Below are 24,119 nucleotides of genomic sequence, written 5' to 3'. Positions count from 1 at the left end.
GGAACTAGATTAGGTTGGGATATTTGGTTGGTGTGGACAAATTGGACCAAAGGGTCTGTTTCCATGCTGTACATTTCTATGACTCTATGACTGTCACCAGCATACAATTTTAAATGAGATTAATTTGAAATGAAAATCAGCCACTTTCGGAAACAAGTAAATTGTACTCACTATTGGAATTGACAATTTAAAGCATCAGATTTTTAGACACAACACACAGAATATTAAATTTAATTGTGTATTTGAACAGTAAATCATCACAATTAAGCTTATTTTACTCTTTTTTGTGTTTGTACTGCTTTTTGTCCATACTACAATGAGCTGTCAATGTAATTTACAAAACTGATCATTGTAATGTTGAAGTCTTTTAATATGTTTAACTTTTCACTTGTAATAAATGATAAATTTGAATAATGCACTCCACAGGTTGGATTTTCCTTGCAGACATCAGGACATCACTGCTAGGCTCAAATGAGGATCACTCACTTGTGACTTTCCCTGAATTGGCTCAGTTAGTAGCCACAGGTTCGATGTGCCATCCAGTTAAAGATGGACTCTCTGCGGAAGAGCCAATAGTAGCAAAGAACAAAAGTAGCAGCTGGATAACTAAATGGTGTAGACAACTCAGCATGGAGGTTCCCACTCTTCACCCTTTCTGAACTTAAAATATAGGAACGGCTCAGCATCCGGGTCAGTACTGTCGAGGATGGGATTGGATGGGAATGGGACAGTGGGAAACTGCACAGGGTAGCTGCAGTTGAGACCAGACAGCAGGCAGGTCTTTTAGTTCCAGCAGGAATGCTAATCCTGGATCTGTCACAGGGAGTTATACTTCCCAGGCACCTCGAGACAGACTTGAAAATTCTTCCAAATAAGAGGCCTTCATTAGTCCTTATCTGGTAAATCCACCCTGTGCATCATGCGTCCTAATCCCAGGAAAATGATCCAGAATTGGGATGGAGCCGGGGAACTGACACATTAGCTGGCAATGTAGTTTGAGTGAGACTAAACATTCTCCCACACAGTAAAGAGTGCAGGGACAGAGTTTGATGCTACTGACCTGGTTCCTCTCACTAACAGAACAGAAAGCACTCAGGAGGATTCTAATAATAGTCACATGATTGTAACGAGTAGCAATGTGTAAACACGTGTCACCCATCTGCAAAACAAAAACATTTCGACTCCAAGTCAGGCTGAACATAAACCAATAAAAATGCTGAAGGCAAGCAAGATCCTTTTTTTTTTAAAAAGTAAAATATTCTCAATATCAAAATATGTAGAAAAGAGCAGACCCTCACTTACACTGTTCTTAATGTCAGGTCTGGACCCTCCTAGCAATAGTACACGGGAACTCTGGGAATGGCCATTCTGAGAGGCCAAGTGGAGGGCTAAGTTACCTGCCTTAAGGGAGACACAAGCAGCAACACTGAAAAGTTACTCAACAATGTCATTGTGTATAAAGAAGATTATCACTCTGTTTAAATTCAAGAGGCTTTCATGCTAATTCCCTATGTATTAATTTCAGCCAAGCAGTTATTAGATAGCACTTAATAGATGTCAGACACTTTCCTTCAGACAGCTCGAGGGAGCTGTTCTGTATTCCAACCTACTCCTGCATATTTCACCAGCACCAGTTAGGAAATAGGAAAGACAGAACTATGTGAACCAATTCATACGCCCTGTTGGCTCTAGGTGTTTGTGGTTAGATCACTAATATTAAATACGTTCTTGCTTTCCACTCCAAATCATTATGATACATATCAAAACTTGAAAACATCAATTTCGGAAAACAGATTGGCTACAATATTTTAAGAGCAAAAACAGAATAAAAGAAGTAAATCTTCATAAGAACAGAGAGAGGCTCCACCTTAGCCAAAATTATATTGAAGTCCGGATTCAGAAAGTACTGCCCTGAATGCAGCACTCACCATTTTTGCTCGGGGTGAATAGGCATGAATTGCAACTTTCACATCTGGGGTCAATGGAGGTGTAGCTGCCCGTGTTAAAAATGCAGCTGCTAAAGGGCGATCCAACTTTCACCACAGGGATGTCCCAAGTAAGACTTGTGGTTTTCACACTTTTTAGCAGAAGACCTAAAGCTGAGAGACTTATCTGACCATGTGAGGGTAGCCTTTAAACTTTAGCAAACAAATTCAGCATAAAACCTGAGGGCTATCATTATACAATTTGTGCTGCGTGACTGATTTTACAATCACTCAGTCAAATTGACAACTTCAAGTGGGGACAAAGTCTTTGTGGGGCTGTGCGTACAAGTACCTTTTTCATGAGGAATTTGCTTATTGAGGAAAATAAATTTATTGATTTTTGTTTAAACACATTGAAGTCACCAATAGATAGTTTAAACTTCATTTTCTCTCAACTCAACATGGGTCAGTTAAAGGATGAAGATGGTAAGATGGGGTCTGGGTAGAGGAACATAGGTTTGATTGTGGATATGAAGTGTTAGTGAGGGTGGTAAGAGGGCCAGAGCTTGATGGAGCACATCAAAGGCTGGCTGGGTGGGTGGGGGGGTGGGGGGTTGGAGGTGTTTAAGAGGGATGTGACTTAGCAAGAAGAGTGTGGGGAGCATAGTTTGGCCTGGCTGGATAAGGGGACTTGGAAGTGGAAAGAGGAGGACAGTTTAGCATCAAGGGTATGGGAAACCATTGGGGGTTGGAGAGAAGGAACGAGATGATATGAGTTGGTGTGGAAAGTGTGTGAGAGGGGTGGGGGCATGTGAGAGATGGAGAGTGATTTTCTCATTATTTTACTTTGTGGGTTAAAATCCTGGATCAGAAAGGGGTGGCTTTCACCAACCCATCTTCACAATAGGCAGCCCTTACTACTGTGTCCACAATAATTCCAGGTATAGCGGCTCTGACTCCTGCTAACATCTACTCTCCTGGAATCAAAATTTAACAATCTGGGGCACTTGCACCTCAGTCAGGTTTGTGGAAGCAGGTATTTTATTAACTCTTTGGTCCCAGCTCAGGAATAATCAGAATATACAGAAATATTGGAAGACATGATATTGAAATGGCCGTTTCTCATGGTGAATTTAGTTGAAAGAACAAATAGACCTGCATGTTCTGTGTTCACAAAAACTTTGGAAATAGCAAAATATGGTGAGCAGATTGTTAAAAAGACATCTCAAGATCCTTAGCTTTATTACTAGAGGTTTAAAGTACAAAATAAGGAAGCTACATTAAATCTTTCTGAATCTGGCACCACATTTCCAGAGGATTTTAGGACTTTAAAGTGTGGGGGTGGAGATTTATTAGAATACTACCAGGAATGAAGACCTTCAGTTAAGAGGAATGCCCAAAGAAAGCTGGGATTATTCTCCTTAGAACACAGAAGGTTAAGGCAAGTTCCAATACATGTTCAAGTTCACAAAGAATTTTGACTGGGAAGAAATGAGAAATTGGTTCCAGTGTAAGGGTCAGTAAGTAGATTGGTAAACAGAACCAAAGACAACACCAAGGGGGAAATGTTATTCTGAATTATGAATTGGGTGGGACGGTGAACTGTGAGCAGAATGTAGAGATGCTTCAATGTAATTTGGACAAGTTGCATGAGTGGGCAAATGCATGGAAGATGAAGAATTGTGTGGATTAATGAGAGGTTATCCACTTTGGTAGCAAAAATAAGATGATAATTATGGCAATAGATAGGGAAAGGAGGAGGTGCAACAAGAGCGAGACAATGATGTACACCAGTCACTGAAAATAAGGCGGTAAATAAGACAAATGGGATGTTGGCCTCCATAGCCAGAGGATTTAAGTAAAAGAGGATGTCTTTCTGCACTTGTACAGGGATTTGGTGAGACCACACCTGGTGTTACAAGGATATTCTGGCTATGGAGGGTGTGTAATGAAGGTTTACTAGGCTGATTACTGGGTACAGGACATATGTACTAAGACTGGATTGGTACAGACCATATTCATGGGAGTTTGGAACAATGAGAATGGAATCACATAAACATATAAAATTCTAACAGGACTAACCAGGATAAATGCAGGGAGTATGTTCCCAATGATCAGGGAACCAGCAGTCACAGTGTCAGGATACAGGGTAGGCCATTTAGCAAAGAGACAAGGAGAAATCTCTTCATCCAGAGAGTCATGATTTGGAGTTGCCAGTGTTGGACTGGGGTGTACAAAGTTAAAAATCACACAACACCAGGTTATAGTCCAACAGGTTTAATTGGAAGCACACTAGCTTTCGGAGCGTCGGTCCTTCATCAGGTGGTAGTGGAGGGTTCAATCCTAACACACAGAATTTATAGCAAAAATTTACAGTGTGATGTAACTGAAATTACACATTGAAAAATTGATTGTCTGTTAAGCCTTTCATCTGTTAGAATACCATGACAGTTTCAGTTCTTTCATGTGTAAATCACAAAACCTTTTTTTAAAAAGGTTGCATTCTCAGGTTCGCTGTTAACAGTGGTGGTAGCTAGACAATATGTTGAAGGTACTGGCCCCCCTGTGTTCTCTGTCTATGCCATGATGTTTAGATTGATTCTAATCTAAAAAGTGAGATAACAGAGTTTTACATGAATTCATGCAGTTTTTGAGCAAAGTACAATGTAACCCTGCAAGTACAAATTCACCTCACAAAATATGTGTGTGCATATGGGTGTGTGTGTGTGTGTGTGTGTGTGTGTGTGTGTGTGTGTGTGTGTGTGTGTGTGTGTCTGTCTGGGTTGGGGGTTGTGAATGTGAGAAAGTGTGTGTGTGTGTAGTGAGTGCAGAGTGTCTTAAGTCTGTGAGGGGGTGCATGTGTGAGTGTGGGATTGTGTGTGTGTGTGTCTGTAAGGGTGTGTGTGGGTGTCTGTGTGCGCGTCTGTGTATATGTGTCTGTGTGTATGTGTGTACAGGAGTGCCTGCGTGTGTGTGAAGGAGTATGTGTGTGTGTGTATAGTGCAATGGTGGTCACCTGTAATGTGACATGAACCCAAGGTCCCAGTTGAGGCCCTCCCTATGGTTACCAAACTTAGCTATCAGCCTCTGCTCGACCATTTTTCGCTGCTGCCTTTCCTGAAGTCCGCCTTGGAGGATGGTCACCCGAAGGTCCAAGGTCGAATGTCCTGGACCACTGAAGTGTTCCCCAACTGGGAGGGAACCCTCCTGTCTGTTGACTTAAGACACTCTGCACTCACTACACACACACATATACACTTTCTCACACTCACAACCCCCAACCCAGACAGACAGACAGACACAGACAGACAAAGACCCACATGCACACATATATTTTGTGCGGTGAATTTGTATTTGCAGAGTTACATTGTACTTTGCTCAAAAACTGCATGAATTCATGTAAAACTCCGTTACCTCACTTTTTAGATTAGAATCAATCTAAACATCATGGCATAGACAGAGTACACGGGGGCTAACACCTTCAACACATTGTCTAGCTATCACCATTGTTAGCAGCTAACCCGAGAATGCAACTTTTTTAAAAAAAGGTTTTTTGATTTACACATGAAAGAAGTGAAATTGTCATGGTATTCTAACAGATGAAAGGCTTGACAAACAATTTTCCAATGTATAATTTCAGTTACATCACACTGTAAATTTTTGCTCTAAAGTCTGTGTTAGGATTGAGCCCTCCACTACCACCTGATGAAGGAGCGATGCTCTGAAAGCTAGTGTGCTTCCAATTAAACCTGTTGGACTATAACCTGGTGTTGTGTAATTTTTAACTTTGTACATCCAGAGAGTGACAGCATGTGGAATTCTCTAATATAGAAAGCAGTCAAGACCAAAAATTTAAATATTTTCAAGAAGGTGATAGATAATAGTTTTTAAAGCTAAAGGGATCAAAGGATTTGGGGAGAAAGTAGGAACATGGTACTGAGTTTGATCATCAGCCACGATCATTTGGATGCAGAAGAACACTCAAAAAACAAATACCCTACTTCTGCTCCTATTTCCTATGTGTCTATGGACAAGAATGCATTGCCTGAAAGAATGATGGAAAATGATAGCTTTCAAAAGGAAATTAGATGAATGCATATGAGGGAAATGCTTGCAGGGCTACAGGGAAAGGACAAAGGAATGGGACTGATGTTACAATCCCAGTGAGGATATTGTAAATCAAAATAACTAAATTTACTGACTGACTTCAATTAAGAAACAACCATTGACTTCAGCACAAATTAGCTCCAACTCAAATTACATAAGCATTACATGGACATGATACTCCAAATAAAAAGCTATTGTCAATACAACTAAACTATGTCTTATGCAACCATAAGCACTTGCATGATTCAGAGCACAAATGTGGCCCTAGACAGTAACACAGTTCCTGGCCCAAAACCTCGATTCTCCTGCTCGTCGGATGCTGCCTGACCTGCTGTGCTTTTCCAGCAACACACTCTCGACTCTGATCTCCAGCATCTGCAGACCTCACTTTCTCCTAGCTACACAGTTCCACTGTGTGCTCTTCTTTGTTCACACAGAGGGTGTCAGAAATGTTATCCACCAACAGTTTTCACCTTTGAGTTTCACGGATGGAACTACCACCAGAAAGGCACATTTCTATAAACCGTCTCTTCCTCTGGTCATTAACAGTCCTGATGGTGCAGCCTTCCGGAGCTAAGCTGACAAACAAATCACATCACACAGTTTGACTGCTTCTGAAAAAGCGTCCAGTTTTTTTAATGTCTCTAAGCTTTTCAGAGCTTTAAACACTTTAGACCTTTATAGTCACGTGCACATTACTTCCAAGAGCTTCCATACCCTTCTCTGCTAAGCCAAAAAACGGCAAGCTGACTTCTTCCTGAGCATGATTTGGTTCTTCTCCTCACACGAAGTCTGTCTACTTTTTCTTTATGTCTGTAGCTGTATACTGATCACCTTTACTGCCCTTTGTTTGTAACTTTCCTTTGAGTGTACCAGTCACGTGGTTTCTTCCTTCCTGTTGGTATTGCTTCCAAGTTAAAGGCTGTCAGGTCACATGAACGAATACTTCTCATTGTCAAAGAAAATTAAATGTATTTCTTTGCAATTAATGCTAAATCGTAAAAGTCCCCTTCAAACATTCTTGAAAACAATTATAGATTCCATGATTTAAAGAATTTTAAGTATTATATTGCTTGTAAGTCAAAGATCATCACATCTGCCCCAGTAAAAAGAAATCAAATCCAAATATATAATCACATGAGCACATTACACTGGGGCCAATTGAGCTTTTAGCAATCTGAACAGGTTGACTTAAAATATGGGTGGGTTACTGATGCTTAGACCCAATCATATTATTATGGGGGCTAGCTCAGGAGTAGGTCAGAAGGCGATGAACGAGAAGATGTTGGGCAGAATACCCACTCTTGTTTACATGTCTCCACTGTGAAAACACTAGGTGGGGCCATGTAAAATCTAGTCCTGCATGTCTGCAGCAGCACCCACCAAAGACGATGAATACCTGGGGGATTTGAAAAACCCATGACTTCTGTCCTATTACCAAGGCATTAAGGCAATGCCTTAATAATAATAACAATAATAATAATAATAATGCTTTAATACCTGAGGTCATCAATCGTTGGAAACACATTATGAAGACTAATCACTTAGACAATGGGACCACATCTAAGAGAGATTTCCAAATATGAGCTAATTTAGTTATGCCTGGAATTCATGAATGACGACCATGCAATACAAAATGTCACATGACAAGCCTAAGTATATCAAGGATATGTTTTCTCAGAAGAACGAAGACAAGCTGCTGAGAGAGAAGACCCAAAGTGTAATTCTCCTGCCACCCTCTCTCTCTCCAATCTACCTGTTTCAAGCCTGTTTACCGAGTGCAACTATCCAGGGATGCACTTGCTACAGACAAATTTTCTTCAAAGAATTCAACCAAGCACTACTGTCTCGAGAAGAACAACTAAATTAGTCAACTGAATCTTTAGATTGGAAGCATCTGAACGAAAGGAAATTCACAAGACCAACAAATTCAGTCTGAAGCCTAAAAGTCACCAAACTATGGACTTTATATTCTTTACACAATTTCACGACTCTAATTTGTCCAGCTTATCCTTCCCAACTCTAATGTGTATATTTGTGAGCGTATGAACTTTAAGTGTGTGAGAGAGAAAAGGTTAGAGCATATCTTATTGTTTCACTTCGATTGGTTCAAGCAGAATAAAGTTTAGTCCTTTCTAAACTCAAGAAAACCTGTCTGATTGGCCTTTATAATCACCATGTGTAAGTTGTTAAGATTCACTAGGTTAATAAGTATATCCTATTCAAACAACAAAAAAAAACTTGCAGTCAAATGAGGAGAGGGAAGAGAGGGGATCTCTTTGACTGCCTCATCTGATTGTAAGATCTCTGGATTCAGCAGTTAATTTTTGTTCTCTTCAAAACCAGACATCAAATTATCAGGGCTTTCACACTTTAAAACAGAATCTAAACTACTCTGTTCAGTTTTTAAACTTGAGCTTTCCATGTTTGTTCCATTCATGGGATGTGAGCATTTCTGACTGCATCAGCATTTATTGGCCAAATCTAGTTGCCCTAGAGAAGGTGGTGGTGAGCTGCCTTCTTGACCCATTGCAGTCCTTCAGCAATAGGGATACCCACACAGAGTTAGGAAGGGACCTCCACGATTTTGACCTAGCGACAGTGTAGAGACTGTGATACAGTTCCTATTGAGGATGGTGTGTGACTCAAAAGGGAACTAGGAGGCGGCAGTGTTCCTATGAATCTTCTGCTCTTGTCCTTGTCAGGAGACAGAGGTCATAGCTTGGAAGGTACTGTCAAAGGACTGAGTGATTGCAGTATATCTCGTAGATGATACACATCTGCGTGAGTTTGTTTTTAAATTTCCAAGTACTGTATATACTCGACAAGAACCTTGATTATCCAAACAACATGGGCAGGGAGTATTTTGTTTAGATAACAGAGTGTTTGGATAATTGAATGTTTAGATAACACAGTTTAGCCATGATTTGGAGATTAGGTTAGATTAGACTTACAGTGTGGAAACAGGCCCTTCGGCCCAACAAGTCCACACCGACCCGCCGAAGCGCAACCCACCCATACCCCTACATTTACCCCTTACCTAACACTACGGGCAATTTAGCATGGCCAATTCACCTGACCCGCACATCTTTGGACCGTGGGAGGAAACCGGAGCACCCGGAGGAAACCCACGCAGACACGGGGAGAACGTGCAAACTCCACACAGTCAGTCAGAGATGCCAGTATTGGACCGGGGAGTACAAGGTTAAAAATCACACAATACCAGGTTATAGTCCAACAGGTTTAATTGGAAGCACGCTAACTTTCGAAGGGCTGCTCCTTCTTCAGGTGGTTGTGGAGGACAGAATTTATAGCAAAAACTTACAGTGTGATGTAACTGAAATTATACATCGAAAGATACCTTGATTGTCTGTTGAGTCTTTCATCTGTTCGAATACCATGATAGTTTCACTTCTTTCATGTGTAAATCACAAAACATTTTTTTAAAAAGTTGCATTCTCACGTTAACTATAACAATTGGTGTTAGCTAGACAATGTGTTCAAGGTGTTAGCCCCCTGTGTTCTCTGTCTATGCCATGATGTTTAGATTGATTCTAATCTAAAAAGTGAGATAACAGAGTTTGACATTAATTCATGCAGTTTTTGAGCAAAGTACAATGTAACTCTGCAAATACAAATTCACCCCACAAAATATATGTGTGCATGTGTGTGTGTGTGTGTGTGTGTGTGTCTATCTGTCTGTGTCTGGATTGGGGGTTGTGAGTGTGAGAGAGAGTGTACACGTGCATGTATGTGAGTGTAGAGTGTCTTAAGTCTGTGAGGGGGTGCAGTGTGAGAGTGGGAGTGTGTGTGTGTCTGGGGTGGGGGGTTGTGAGTGTCTGTGAGAGTGTATATGTGTGTGCATGAGTGTAGAGTGGTCTAAGTCTCTGAGAGGATGCATGTGAGAGTGTAGGAGTGTGTGTGTCTGTAAGGGTGTGTGTGAGTGTCTGCGTGTATATAGGTACGTGTGTGTCTAGGAGTTTTTGTGTGTAGGAGTGTGTGTCTCTGTGTGTGTATAGTACAATGGTAGTCACCTGTAGTGTGACATGAACCCAAGGTCCCGGTTGAGGCCTTCCCTATGGGTGTGAACTTAGTTATCCATACCCATAGAGAGGGCCTCAACCAGGACCTTGGGTTCATGTCACACTACAGATGACCACTATTGCACTACACACACACACACACACACTCCTATATACACACATACACTCCCACACTCACACATGCATCCTCTCAGAGACTTAGACCACTTTACACTCACGCACACACATATACACTCTCTCTCACAGACACTTACAACCTCCCACCCCAGACAGACACACACTCCCACACTCACCCCCTCACAGACTTAAGACACTCTACACTGACATAATTTGGAGATGCCGGTGTTGGACTGGGGTGTACAAAGTTAAAAATCACTCAACACCAGGTTATAGTCCAAAGGGTTTAATTGGAAGCACACTAGCTTTCGGAGCGACGCTCCTTCATCAGGTGATTGTGGAGGGCTCGATCCTAACATAGAATTTATAGCAAAAATTTGCAGTGTGATGTAACTGAAATTATACATTGAAAAATTGATTGTCTGTTAAGCCTTTCATCTGTTAGAATACAGTGATAGGTTCACTTCTTTCATGTACACATGAAAGAAGTGAAACTATCACTGTATTCTAACAGATGAAAGGCTTATCAGGCAATCAATTTTTCAATGTATAATTTCAGTTACATCACACTGCAAATTTTTGCTATAAATTCTGTGCCTTACAATTGTGTTCTCCACAATCACCTGATGAAGGAACAATGCTCCGAAAGCTAATATGCTTCCAATTATACCTGTTGGACTATAACCTGGTGTTGTGTGATTTTTAACAGTTTAGCCAAGCATGGGGTCCTTGCAATATTGTTCAAATAATCTGAAATTCGGATAATTGATGTTCGGATAATCAAGGTTTCTCTGTAACAGTCGAATTTTTTTGACTACTTTTTAAGGTTAAATTTATGGGGTCGACTATTACATGGATACTACTTTTGAGGGCCTGAAAATGCATGCACATCAAATTCAAACCGTATCATTAGCAGAAGCTCAACTGATCTCTAAATGAATAAAGAAAAATAAACAATGAATTATGGTAATTCTGAAAACCCGGAGTAAAACACAACAGCCAGTGGACTGGAAGACTGGGAGCAAAGTGGAACAAACGGCAGACTGGAAATGCTGGAGCAGAACGTCACAGCTGGCACACTGACTCATAAACGTTGTTCTGTTGTCCACAAAGAACTAGTATTGACTTTTCCATGAGATATATGGAAAATTCCAGATTATTTGGCCAAAAGTAAGGGATCGACTTTTACATGAGATTGACTATTACTCCAATATATATGGTATTTGAAAACTTTTTAAACAGTCAAACACCTAATCACCCTTCATAACAAATGAACTCAGCTTATCCTGTTTAAATTCAGGATCATTCATAACTTTGGATTCTTTCCCCTGCTCTGCATTTCTTTTCCTTAATTTCCAAATGAACAATTTTTTTCTGTCGAGTCGCTTCAAGGACTTTGTAAATGTTATGTTGATGTCGGCTAAGAAAGCTCGATATTCCTTTTGATTCAGTTCAATAACTTTCTTGCTTTCAACCAAACAGTGACACTCCAGTTCACAGTTTGGTCACTTTTGGCAAAACACCCAACACTTTGGCATCTCTGATCTATGCATTCACTTCCAGGTTTGGGACTGTTTTAATCTTATTCTGTACCTTCAAGGATTCAATGTCCTCTTCTGTCAAACACAAATAACTGAAAAACTGACATCTTCCTGGGAGCAACTTGCTTCTTCTCCTCACAAGTTCTGTCTTGCTCTGTTTTTGTATACTTTCACATTGTATCTGCATCTGACACGGATTGCCTTCACTCTCTCATTCTCTGCCCGGAGAACCCCTTTGATTCCTTGCAGATTTTCTCTCTACCTGCCAGGCACTTGGCCTCTTTTGTAACATTCTTTCAAGGTCAGGAATTGCTCGGTCACTTGGGTCAGGACTACTTATTATTCAACAATAATCACATTTGATCTCTCTTAAGGTCCTTTCCAAATATTCTTGATTACAATTAAAAATTCTACATACGTTTTAAGAAAACTAGAAATTTTAATTATTAAAAAAAGAACTGCAGATGCTGGAAATGTAAAACAAAACAGAAACTGTTGCAGAAACCCAGCCTATCTGGCAGCATCCATTGAGAGAAAACCAGGGGCCCTTCTTCAGAACAATTCTGATGAAGGGTCGCTGGATTCCAAATGTTAATCCTGCTTTTGTCTCTATAGGAATTTAGTTTACTGTACTGCTTATAGCCCAAAGGTCATCACATTAGTTGGGGAACTCTAATTTATTCAGTACAGGCACAGTAGGCTGAATGGCCTCCTTCTGCATGATATCATTCCAAGATGCTTTTTAACCAATATGTAACATGCTTCTAAATGTTATTTTGTAAATTATCACTTTCATTTTATACAGGGGGTTTATGGTGAACCAACTGGGCTTGTGTTTACAGTTTACTGGATGGCTGTCAAAGGGAAGATAATAAGCAGAGAACAATCATTTTAAATAAAGAGAAGTATGAAACAGCTTAGGTTCTGATGGACTGCAGTCTGTCCAAGGGCTGCATTTGTAGATACTTGCACAGACATAGTCCAGCTTCAAAATTTAGTGCCTCAAATCAGCTCAACAATGAGTTCAAAACAATATGAAAAATACTGTTACTGTCAGTAGAAAATCTTTATTTCCATAGCAACTTTAAGTAGTGAAATATCATTAGCACCGAAAACAGAGCTATAGAGATATCCAAAATATAACCGAAAGCTTGATCAAAGAGATATGTTGTAAAGAGTATTTTAAAATATACAGAACAATGAAGCCTGAACATTTACCAATGGAAATTCTAGCCCTGAAGACTTCAGCAACTGAAAGCACATGTAGCAGGGATAGAGAGAGAAAAAAGATATACTTGAGGTTAGATTTGAAGGAACACAGCCACCTCAGTCTTGCAGAGCTTCAGGAAGTTGCAGAGATATGGCGTGGTGAGACCACGTAAGGAACTGAAAGCAAGGACAAGCATTTCAAAATTGAGGTGCTGTCAGACTGTGAGCCAGTGTAGGTCAGGAAGCATGCAGGATATGGATGAGTGAGACTTGAGCGACTCTACACTTTATAATTCACAAACAAGTTGGATGGTGCATCAAAAACTGTCCTGGATACTGTAATGATTTTTTGAATAAATTAAGTCATACATTATAAAGGAACATTATAAATCCTCAGTAACAATTATTACAAAGTATATATTTTTTCCACAACAGGAGTAATTTTCTTGAAAATGTACCTACAATGTGGAAAATGTCCTTTATATCCAGAGCTTTCTGTAAATGCAGAAACCCGCACATTCCTGAAAATGAGCCCTATTGTGAAAGCATGACTGTTGGAATCAGGCTGAGAACGTGCAGCTTCTTTTTGTTCAAGGTTATAAAGGGAAAACTTTGCTGCAAGAGCCATGAGAAACTGCAGTTTAATAAGGTATATCCAAATTGTTAAAATGAAATGTTCATGAAATTAATTCCTGTAACACATTCAGACTATAATACTGACTTTGAGCAATAATATAAAATGGGTAATCTCAGATTTGCAATCCATTACACGTCTCTTCCAATTTGCATTTCTGTTAAAATCAAATGGCTGACCAATGGCCTGCTTTACACTATTGCCCAAAGTATCATACACAACCTACGACACTGGTCAATCAATCTTTGAGTCAGACAAATAAAAATAACAGAAACCCCAATCCTTCTTTCTAACCTGATTCTTTGCATGGACATTTGCTCCTGCCTTGACCAGGAGTTTGACAGATTGACTGAACCCATGCCAGCAAGCTTCATGCAGAGCAGTGTTACCATCCTATAATTCAAAGAAAATTGAAAGAAAATGCTTCAGCAATAGCTTCTCTGAGGAGGCACTGACCAATTACAGAAATACAAGCTACAGTTTATTGGCAAGCATAAGCATAGCCAAAGTGAATCTCATATACTTAAAACAGTGCAGGTGAAAAATTTTACTTTTTAATGGACCAGATCAGACCCCCCTCAAAATATTTCATGAAGGAAGCCTAGTCCTTTATTTTAAAGGCAAATGTAAAGTGTTGTGTTCCAGATGTAATTCAACGGGTCAAACTACTCAATGTTAAGCAAAACACAAGTTATTCAAACATTATAGTTAAAATACAACAAAAGAAAGAAGAACTTAGAATAACGTAACTTAGAATAAAAGATACAGTAACTATTACTAATTAATTGTTCCAATGTCGTAGCATCTCATAAACACATCCCTTGGCAAAAAGGCAAACTCAGAAAACAGATTTTCTCACATGCAACGACCACAGTAGAAACAGAGAGCCCAGTTTCTCGATGTAACCAAGAAATATTGCTTAGACTTCTTTGAGACTCCAGCAGCTAAATAAAAAAATCCTGGTCTGTGAGAGCTGGCCACACCATCCAGGCTGCTTCTATTGTTCCAACTTTAAAATAAAATCCCAAGGCTTCGCAAGTTGTTTCTGTTACCACAGCTTGCTCCGTACCCCTCATTCAACCTTTCTCTTAAAAAAAACTAGGACAAAGTACATCTTTTAAAGCCACAGCATTGTCACATACTTAAAAAAAAGGTCATTCATGGTATGTGAATATTGCTGGCAAGATTGGCCAATCCTTTGTTGCCCTGCAAGGTGGTAAGTCAACCTTCTGTGAGGAAGATATTCCCACAATGCCAGTAAATTGCAATTTCTAGGTTATGATCCAAACATGATGAGGTGATAGTTAAAACTCTCTCTTGCTGAATGTGGTCATTGTCTGGAATTTGTGTGTTATAAATTTTACACTATCTGAAAAGAAATCTGCACCATCTATTTTGTGAATATCAAAGACTTTTTTCACTGTGTCAACATTACATACTCCTAGCTCAGATGCAATGTGATGCTTCCTCTTCTCATATCTATTTTCAGAATGGAACTCTCCATTGTGATACATCTATTTCCCACAATGTCTGCACTTGGCATGTCATTCCTGAGGGAAACTCAATTTCGTCTCAATTACTGGTAATTTGTGTGACTTATATTCAATACAATTCAGGGTTACACAGGCTAATCTCCCGTCATACAGAACAATCTCAAGCTTTCAGATACAAAGAGGATGAAATTTGTTTTGGTAATATTGTGGAAAATTTGAAAGAACAGAAAATGGACTATCAACTCACTACCACTTATTTTACATTACTGTCCAAAAATAATTTCATAGCTAAAAAAGAAGTCAACAAGACTCTGAACTTATCCGGATGAGCACAATTGAATTTCAGATCTGAGAGATGAAATGTCACTGAGAACATTTCTGCCATTCACATATCTTTTGTGAAATAAGAGTATGTTTTTCTCACCTTGTCCTGCCGGTCTAGAGCACATCCCTCAAGAATGAGTGCTGAGATGACCTCGGTATTACCCACAACAGCTGCTCGATGCAAGGCTGTTTGTTCACTCTGTTACGGTGAAGCAGAAAAAGAAAACAAGGAAACAATTATGGCAAGTAAGAGAACAGATCAAAGTTTATATCCTTAACCGACATTTATGAAATTGTATAAATCCCATGTTGTGCCTAGATTACTGAACAGGCAATCAAATAAAACTTTTTTTTAGATTACTTACAGTGTGGAAACAGGCCCTTCGGCCCAACAAGTCCACACCAACCTGCCAAAGCACAACCCACCCAGACCCATTCCCTTACATTTACCTCTGCCCCTAAATGTGCTAAAGTTCACTTCTATATATTCATTTGGAAGCATCCCCATGCTGTTTACCTAATATGAATGTCTAGGAACACAATTGCTCCTCCAGACTCAAAGAACCCTTGAAAGAAAAGTTACAATTCTACATCCCTTCTGACAAAGCCTGACACTAAGTTGCACTGGCAGGTTGGACAAAATATGCAAATATTCTATTGACCAGATTACATCAGGGTCTAATTAAACACATTAAATCTCAAGTTTAAATATTTAGGATATCTTCCCCTGTCTCGGATGAATCCTATTTTAATGCTGCTGCAAACCTTGTAGTTTAAGTTGGGATGAGTTAGAACCCATCAGAATGCATTAATAACCTGACCATTATTTAACTCTCTGGTTGCCAAAGACTACACTAGGTAAAAACAATGACTGCAGATGCTGGAAACCAGATTCTGGATTAGTGGTGCTGGAAGAGCACAGCAGTTCAGGGAGCATCCAAAGTGCAGCGAAATCGACGTTTCGGGCAAAAGCCCTTCATCAGGAATAAAGGCAGAGAGCCTGAAGCGTGGAGAGATAAGCTAGAGGAGGGTGGGGGTGGGGGAAAGTAGCATAGAGTACAATAGGTGAGTGGGGGAGGGTATGATAGGTCGGGGGCGGGGGGAGGGCGGAGTGGATAGGTGGAAAAGAAGATAGGCAGGTAGGACAAGCCATGGGGACAGTACTGAGCTGGAAGTTTGGAGCTGGGGTGAGGTGGGGGAAGGGAAAATGAGGAAACTGTTGAAGTCCACATTGATGCCCTGGGGTTGAAGTGTTCCGAGGTGGAAGATGAGGCGTTATTCCTCCAGGCATCTGGTGGTGAGGGAGGGGCGGTGAAGGAGGCCCAGGACCTCCATGTCCTCGGCAGAGTGGGAGGGGGAGTTGAAATGTTGGGCCACAGGGCAGTGTGGTTGATTGGTGCGGTGACCCAGAGATGTTCCCTAAAGCACTCTGCTAGGAGGCGTCCAGTCTCCCCAATGTAGAGGAGACTGCATCGGGAGCAACAGATACAATAAATGATATTAGTGGATGTGCAGGTAAAACTTTGATGGATGTGGAAGACTCCTTTAGGACCTTGGATGGAGGTGAGGGAGGAGGTGTGGGCGCAGGTTTTACAGTTCCTGCGGTGGCAGGAGAAGGTGCCAGGATGGAGGGTGGGTTGTGGGGGGGCGTGGACCTGACCAGGTAGTCACAGAGGGAACAGTCTTTGCAGAAGGCGGAAAGGGGTGGGGAGGGAAATATATCCCTGGTGGTGGGGTCTTTTTGGAGGTGGCGGAAATGTCGGCGGATGATTTGGTTTATGCAAAGGTTGGTAGGGTGAAAGGTGACCACCAGGGGCGTTCTGTCCTTGTTACGGTTGGAGGGGTAGGGTATGAGGACGGCAGTGCGGGATGTGGACGAGATGCGTTGGAGGGCACCTTTAACCACATGGGAAGGGAAATTGCGGTCTCTAAAGAAGGAGGCCATCTGGTGTGTTCTGTGGTGGAACTGGTCCTCCTGGGAGCAGATACGGCGGAGACGGAAGAATTGAGAATACGGGATGGCATTTTTGCAAGAGGTAGAGTGGGAAGAGGTGTAATCCAGGTAGCTGTGGGAGTTAGTGGGCTTGTAAAAAATGTCAGTGTCAAGTCGGTCGTCATTAATGGAGATGGAGGGGTCCAGGTAGACAGAACTAGAAGTTAACCTTAAGATTTGTGAATGTCTCATTTAAAATACTTCTGGATTTGTTTATTATTACATTCTAAAAGTTACAACTGGACTTAATGATCCAATCATCAAGATCTAAAACTTGTAAAATGATTGCTCTATTGGTTGTATTGTATGTAAAATGGTGACAAGATTCAAGAGAGCTGCAGCAAGCATCTCAGATCCATGTGAAATGACTAAGAGGAACAAAAATTGAGATTACTGACAAAATATTCGCAAAGAAAATGAGACATGATCCAGAAAGTGTTTTGGAGAGAAAATTTCCACAGAACAATTAAAATTTCATGACATCTACCTCAATATACTCAACTCAGCACCACTTTTAAATGCAGTCAACATCCTGTGATTTTGAGTGAGAATTCCTTCCAAGAGTTTTCATGCAGTGATGAAGAAAGACTGAAACTGTGTGGCATCTACAACCTCAGTGAGACAGCAGTTCACTCTGGCACCTACCTGCCTTACATTTGAGTTTGTACTATGAAACAGCATTATTGAGGTTCACGTTTTCTTGCTTTACATCATTTAAACTGCAAGCCCAATCATGAAGGCAGATTCACACGTCGTTAACTATAGGAGTGTTTAAATGTAAAAGCATTTTGTATCCTGAAGATTCAATCTTCATTTGCAAACTAGTAATGTGGATTGTATTATTTCACAAATGCACAGAAAAATGCAGACTTTTCACAAAGACATTGTAAAAAGATGTTCTGTGCAAATCGGTTATATAATCACTGTAACATTATATCATAAATTGGAAACATACAGAGTCATTGATCTATCCCATAAATGATGTACTAGGACAAGGCTGTTATGCAATACACTGAATGCTTAAAGTTAGATTGTACCTCAGAGAAATATTATTTTGCTCCAACAAAGCATCTAATAACATTTTCTATTAAATCTGTCTTTGCATGTTCATGTCTCTAAATAGTTCAACTAAAATTTGTTGAAAGTAAGAGCTGACAATATTGCACTGAAGCTCTGAGTTAATAGGAAAAGCCATTACATATCTCCTTACACTAATCAGATGAAGTTAAAACCAACAGGCTTATTTGGAAATACTAGCTTTCAGAATGCTGTCCTTCATCAGGTAGCGGTGGAGCAGGATCATAAGGCACAGAATTTAGAGCAAAAGATTACAGTGTCTTGCAACTGAAACAATATATTGAACAAACCTAGATAGCTGTTAAGTCTTGCATCTTTTAGTATGGCTTGCAGATTTCCGTTCATTAATACGTAAACCCCAGAATTTCTTTTAAGTCACATTCTCAAGATAACCTAAGGTTTTATATAAAAAAAGGTGACATCTCAGCTCAGACAATGCATTAAAGGTGTGAGGTTAGAGTCTGTCTGTATCCCATTCTTGAGTCAGGCTGGTTCTATTTCCAAAGTAGGAATTTATATGGATTGACTGCCTGCAGATTGGGTGCTTTTTGAGCAAATTAAATGTGTGTGTGTGTGTGTGTGTGTGTGTGCGCGTGTGTGTGTGTACGCACACACGTGAGAGTGTGTGTTTGTCTGTGTGTGTGCTTGGTAGAGTGTGTGCATGAGTGTGACAGAGTAGAAGCCTGTGACAGGGTGCTTGCGTGGGTGAGTGTGGAGGGTGTATGTATGTGTGTGTCTGAGAGAGAACATGTGTATGAGAGAGGGTCTGCGTGAGTGTATGAGTATGTAAGAGTGTGTGTGTGCGAGAGAGAAAGAGAGAGAGAGAGAGTGTGTATAGTGTAGCGGAGTCACCTGTAGTGTGACATGAACCCAAGATCCCAGTTGAGGCCATCCACGTGAGTTCCAAACTTGGGAATCAGCCTTTGCTTAGCTATTCTGTGTTGTTGCATGTCCCGAAGTCCGCCTTGGAGGATGGTCACCAGAAGATCCAAAGCCGACTGTCCCTGATCGCTGAAGTGTTCCCCAACTGGGAGGGAACATCCCAGTCTGGCGATTGTTGTGCAATGTCCATTCGTTCGTTGTTGTAGTGTCTGCTTGGTCTTGCCAATGTACCATGCCTCAGAGCATCCTTGCCTGAGGCGTATGAGATAGACAATGCTGGCAGAGTCACATGAGTACCTGCTGCGTGCATGGTCGATGGGTCCCCAAGTGTATTAGTGATATTTTCTATGGAGCGTTGAAGGCTGAGAGGTGACCTTCTTGAAGTTTATAAATTATGAGGGGCATGAATAGGGTAAATAGACAAGATCTTTTCCCCACAGTTGGAGGAATCCAAAACAAGAGGGCATAGGTTTAAGGCGAGCGGAAAAGATTTAAAAGCGACCTCAGGGGCATTTCTTTCCATGCAGAGGGTGGTGCATGTGTCAAATGAGCTGCCATAGGAAATAGTGTAGACTGGTACAATTACAACATTTAAAAGGCATCAGGATGGGTATATGAATAGCAGGGTTTATGGCCCAAATGTTGGCAAATGGGACTAGATTTATTTAGGATAACTTGTCAGCATGAGCAATTTGAAGTGAAGGGTCTGTTTCTATGCTGTACATCTCTATGACTCTATGATTAACAGCTCCCTAAGGAGCATAAGAGCTCATTAATTAGTATCAGGCTCCTACCCCAATCACTGCCTGTTATCATTCCTTTGAAAATCTGAGATTGTGCCAACTTTAAACGTTCACCCACAATGGGTCCCTGTACCTATTGAAAATAATCCTTGTTTCATCAGACATTTAATTTAAGCGTTTTCCTGTCATCAAATCCAAGCAAAATCTCCCAGCCCTACTTGCTGTCCCCCAACCCTGTTATACAATTTCTTCCACCCTCAGTTCTGGCAGCAGAGTCCTCAGCCATTAACATTTCATAAAAAACATCCTTCATAGCAACCACAAACAAAAACAGAAGTTGCTGGAAAAGTCAGTAAGGGTCTGACAGCATCTGTGAAGAGAAATCGGAATTAACATTTCGGGTCCAGTGACCTTTCCTCAGAACCAACCACCTCTCTGTTGCTTTTCCCAACCTGATTAGCCTTTTGAGACACCCATCTCTTCAACAAAGCTTTCCCCCTTAATTTCTCCCTCCTAGGTTCACTGTCTTTTTCTCTGTGTATGTGTGATGCTTCATAAATGTTGGTTGTTTAAATGTGGGATCTACAGGATGGCCTCCCGGCAATGCAGCATTGCTCATTGAGCAGTGCTGAGTATTAGTGACCCAATGGGCAGCACGGTGGCACAGTGGTTAACACTGCTGCCTCACAGCGCCAGGGACCTGGGTTCAATTCCTGCCTCAGGTGACTGACTGTGTGGAGTTTGCACGTTCTCCCCGTGTCTGCGTGGGTTTCCTCCGGGTGCTCCGGTTTCCTCCCACAGTCCAAAGATGTGCGGGTCAGGTGAATTGGCCATGCTAAAATTGCCCGTAGTGTTAGGTAAGGGGTATATGTAGGGGTATGGGTGGGTTGCGCTTTGGCGGGTCGGTGTGGACTTGTTGGGCCGAAGGGCCTGTTTCCACACTGTAAGTAATCTAATCTAATCTAATCTAGACGGTGTGTTCAAACCCAGGAGTAATTCTAACATCCTACTAATTCCCAAAATAGAGCACCAACGGTCACACTGAATGGGTCTGAAAGAGATAATTCTCAAATGTAGAATTGCCAAATATTAGTCTTCAATTAGTCTCCCCAAATTTATTGAAAGTGTAGGTGCCATTGTCAAGGTGCAATTGTGCATATGTTAATATTTTCCTGAACTAGGAATTCAGAAGCCTGCAGTAATGTTCTGGAGTCGAGTTGTTAATTTTAATTTACCTTGGTTGCTAGTACAGTTATCCTCTGGTCAAATTCTGAAAGCTGTATAGTGGAATAATTAGTCCAGGGCTTAAGCACATAATGTTAACTGATACACTAGTCCTGAACACGAGCTGCAGTGTCAGAGTTGCCTTTCTGTAGAGCCCACATTTAGTCTTATCTACAGTTTCAGGTTGGCCATCAAACTAAAAGAGGTAGACATAGAACTGCAGGCACTCAAATTAGACTAAAAATGAGCCAGAAAGCTTTTGTCAATCAAATGCCTCTCATCTGTAAAAATCTTCATGAGGTGCTTGAAGATTTATGAAATGGGCAGCACATTAATACCAATATGCTACATACATTTATGTAGCCTTTAATTTTAACTACTAAGTGACAACTTCTAATTATACGAAGGAAAGTTTCAATTTAGTAATGGAATAACTTGATTCATAATGCTGCAACAATCAGGCCTAACATAAATCAGAAGTTAATGCATGGTAGGTGTATTTGCAGAATATAAATTGTCAGCCTCCTGATTTTTCAGTTTCTTGTATGTCTTTTGTCATCAGAGCAATAGTAACCTTGATGATAAGCAAAATTTTGAACTGTGAATGCCTTTCAGCCAATCAAAATTCTGATTAGAGATCCAATAAGGTCTTATAGGATTGGTTACCAGAGGTAAAGAATTACTATCAGAGGTTGTGGGTTTGACGGAACTGGATCGAAATGGTTCAAAATAAGAAATCCCAATTTAGGCCACAAGAGGGCATTCTGCAACTAAAGATGATATGTCTCACTCATTCTGAAAGAAACATTGGAATGTCAAATCTTAGTCTTCAGTTAACTACCTCAGATTTAATGGTTCTGGTTCAATAGATGCTATCGTAGAAGTGTATTTGTATGTATGATATTAAAGAAGTTATGTTCTTAGTAGAGAAATCCGGAGCCTGGACAAATGCTCTGAAGATATTACTTCAAATCCAAACATGTCAACTGGGGCATTGAATCAATTTAAATAAAATTTGAATATGAAGCTAGTGTATGTTAAATATATGACATTTGTAAAATCCGTTAAGTTCATCTGAGTCCCAAGACATCCCTGTAGGAGTTCCTCAGGATAATGTCCTAGACCTAACCATCATCGGCTGCTTCATCAATGACTTTCCTCCCATTGTAAGGTCTGAAGTGGGTCATGTTCACCAATGACTGCACATTGTTCAGTAACATTTGTGATGCCTCAGGTACTGAAGTAGTTAGAATCTAAATGCACCTGGACTGGGGCTGAAAACAGAGTTATAGAGTCATACAGAATGGAAACAGAACCTTCCATCCAATTAACCCACGCTGACCAGGCTTCCCAAACTAAACTAGCCCCACTTGCGTGCTCCTGGCCCATATCCCTTCAAACCTTTCCTATTCATATACTTATCTAAACATCTTTTAAATGTTATAACTGTACCTGCATCCACCACTTCCTCTAACAGTTCATTCCACACATGAACCACCTTCTCTGTAAAAAAAAATGTCCCTTTTGAAATTTTTCTCCTCTCACCTTAAAAATATGACCCCTAGTTTTGAACTGCCCAACCCAAGGGAAAAGACCCTTGCTTATATATGACCTTATATTTGCTCATTATGATTTGATAAACGTCTATAAGGTTCCCCCCTCAACTTCCTCTGCTTCTATGTAAACAGTCCCAGCCTATTTTTATAACTTAAACCCTCCACTCCTGGCAATATCCTGGTAAATTTCTTTGGAACCCTTTCCAATTTAATACTATTTTTTTCTTTAGCCGGTTGACCAGAACTGGACACAGTATTCCAGAAGAAATGTCCTGTACAACTTCAACATGATATTCCAATTCCTATACTCAAAAGATCTGAGCAACTAAGGCAAGTGTGCTCAATGCGTTTTTAACCACGCTGTCTACCTGTGATGCAAATTTTGAAGAATCATGTACATGAACTCCTCGGTCTCTGTGCTACAACACTACCCAGGGTCCTATCATGAATTGTATAATTGCCCTTGTTTGTTTTACTAAAATGCAATACCTCATATTTATCCAAATTAAACTCCATCTGCCACTCCTTGGCTCATTGACCCATTGATCAAGATCTCTATAATCTTAGATAACCTTCTTCACTGTCCACTACACCACAAATTTTGGTGTCATCCACAAACTTACTAACATTATCATCCAAATAGTTTATATAAATGACAAACAAAAGTGGACCCTGTACCGATTCTTGTGGAACACCACTAGTCACAAGTCTCCAGTCTGAAAAACAATCCTCCACCTCTACCCTCTGTTTCCAACCGTCAATTGGCAAGCTCACGCTAAATCCTACGTGATCTAACTTTACTATCAGTACACCATGCGGAACCTTGTCACAGGCTTTACTGAAATCCATGTCCGGGTGCTCCGGTTTCCTCCCACAGTCCAAAAATGTGCAGGTTAGGTGAATTGGCCATGCTAAATTGCCCGGAGTGTCAGGTGAAGGGGTAAATGTCAGGGAATGGGTCTGGCGGATTGCTCTTCGGAGGGTCGGTGTGGACTTGTTGGGCCAGAGGGCCTGTTTCCACACTGTAAGTAATCTAACCTAATCTAAACGTCTACCGCTTTGCCCTCATCAATCTTTTTGGTTACTTCCTCAAAAACCTCAATCAAGTTAGTGACACACGATTTCCCTTGCACAAAACCAAGCTGACTATCCCTAACCAGTCCCTGCCTCTCCAAGTGCATGTAAATCCTAACTTTCAGAATCACCTCCAACAACTTACTCACCACCAATGTCAGGCCCACGAGTCTATAG

At 40.7% G+C, this 24,119-nt stretch overlaps 1 protein-coding gene across 4 annotated transcripts in view; it reads right to left on the bottom strand.

Annotated features, from left to right (window-relative positions):
- Window positions 1-24,119, bottom strand: part of ankrd6b (ankyrin repeat domain 6b) — a 235,520-nt gene that overhangs the window by 32,341 nt on the left and 179,060 nt on the right. For 3 of the 4 annotated variants that reach the window (XM_060856969.1, XM_060856964.1, XM_060856975.1), the window contains 4 exons: window positions 15,494-15,592; window positions 13,871-13,969; window positions 1,303-1,401; window positions 1,061-1,159 (listed from right to left, as the gene is read on the bottom strand). In XM_060856969.1, coding sequence (XP_060712952.1) covers window positions 1,061-1,159; window positions 1,303-1,401; window positions 13,871-13,969; window positions 15,494-15,592 — 396 coding nt within the window. The remainder of the gene's footprint in view (window positions 1-1,060; window positions 1,160-1,302; window positions 1,402-13,870; window positions 13,970-15,493; window positions 15,593-24,119) is intronic. The other variant, XM_060856980.1, reaches the window with a different exon arrangement.

Source organism: Hemiscyllium ocellatum, chromosome 3 (genome assembly GCF_020745735.1).
Source record: "Hemiscyllium ocellatum isolate sHemOce1 chromosome 3, sHemOce1.pat.X.cur, whole genome shotgun sequence".
NCBI classification, from domain to species: domain Eukaryota; kingdom Metazoa; phylum Chordata; class Chondrichthyes; order Orectolobiformes; family Hemiscylliidae; genus Hemiscyllium; species Hemiscyllium ocellatum.
Note: the sequence above shows the minus strand (reverse complement) of the source record. Positions and strands in the feature narration are given on the sequence as shown.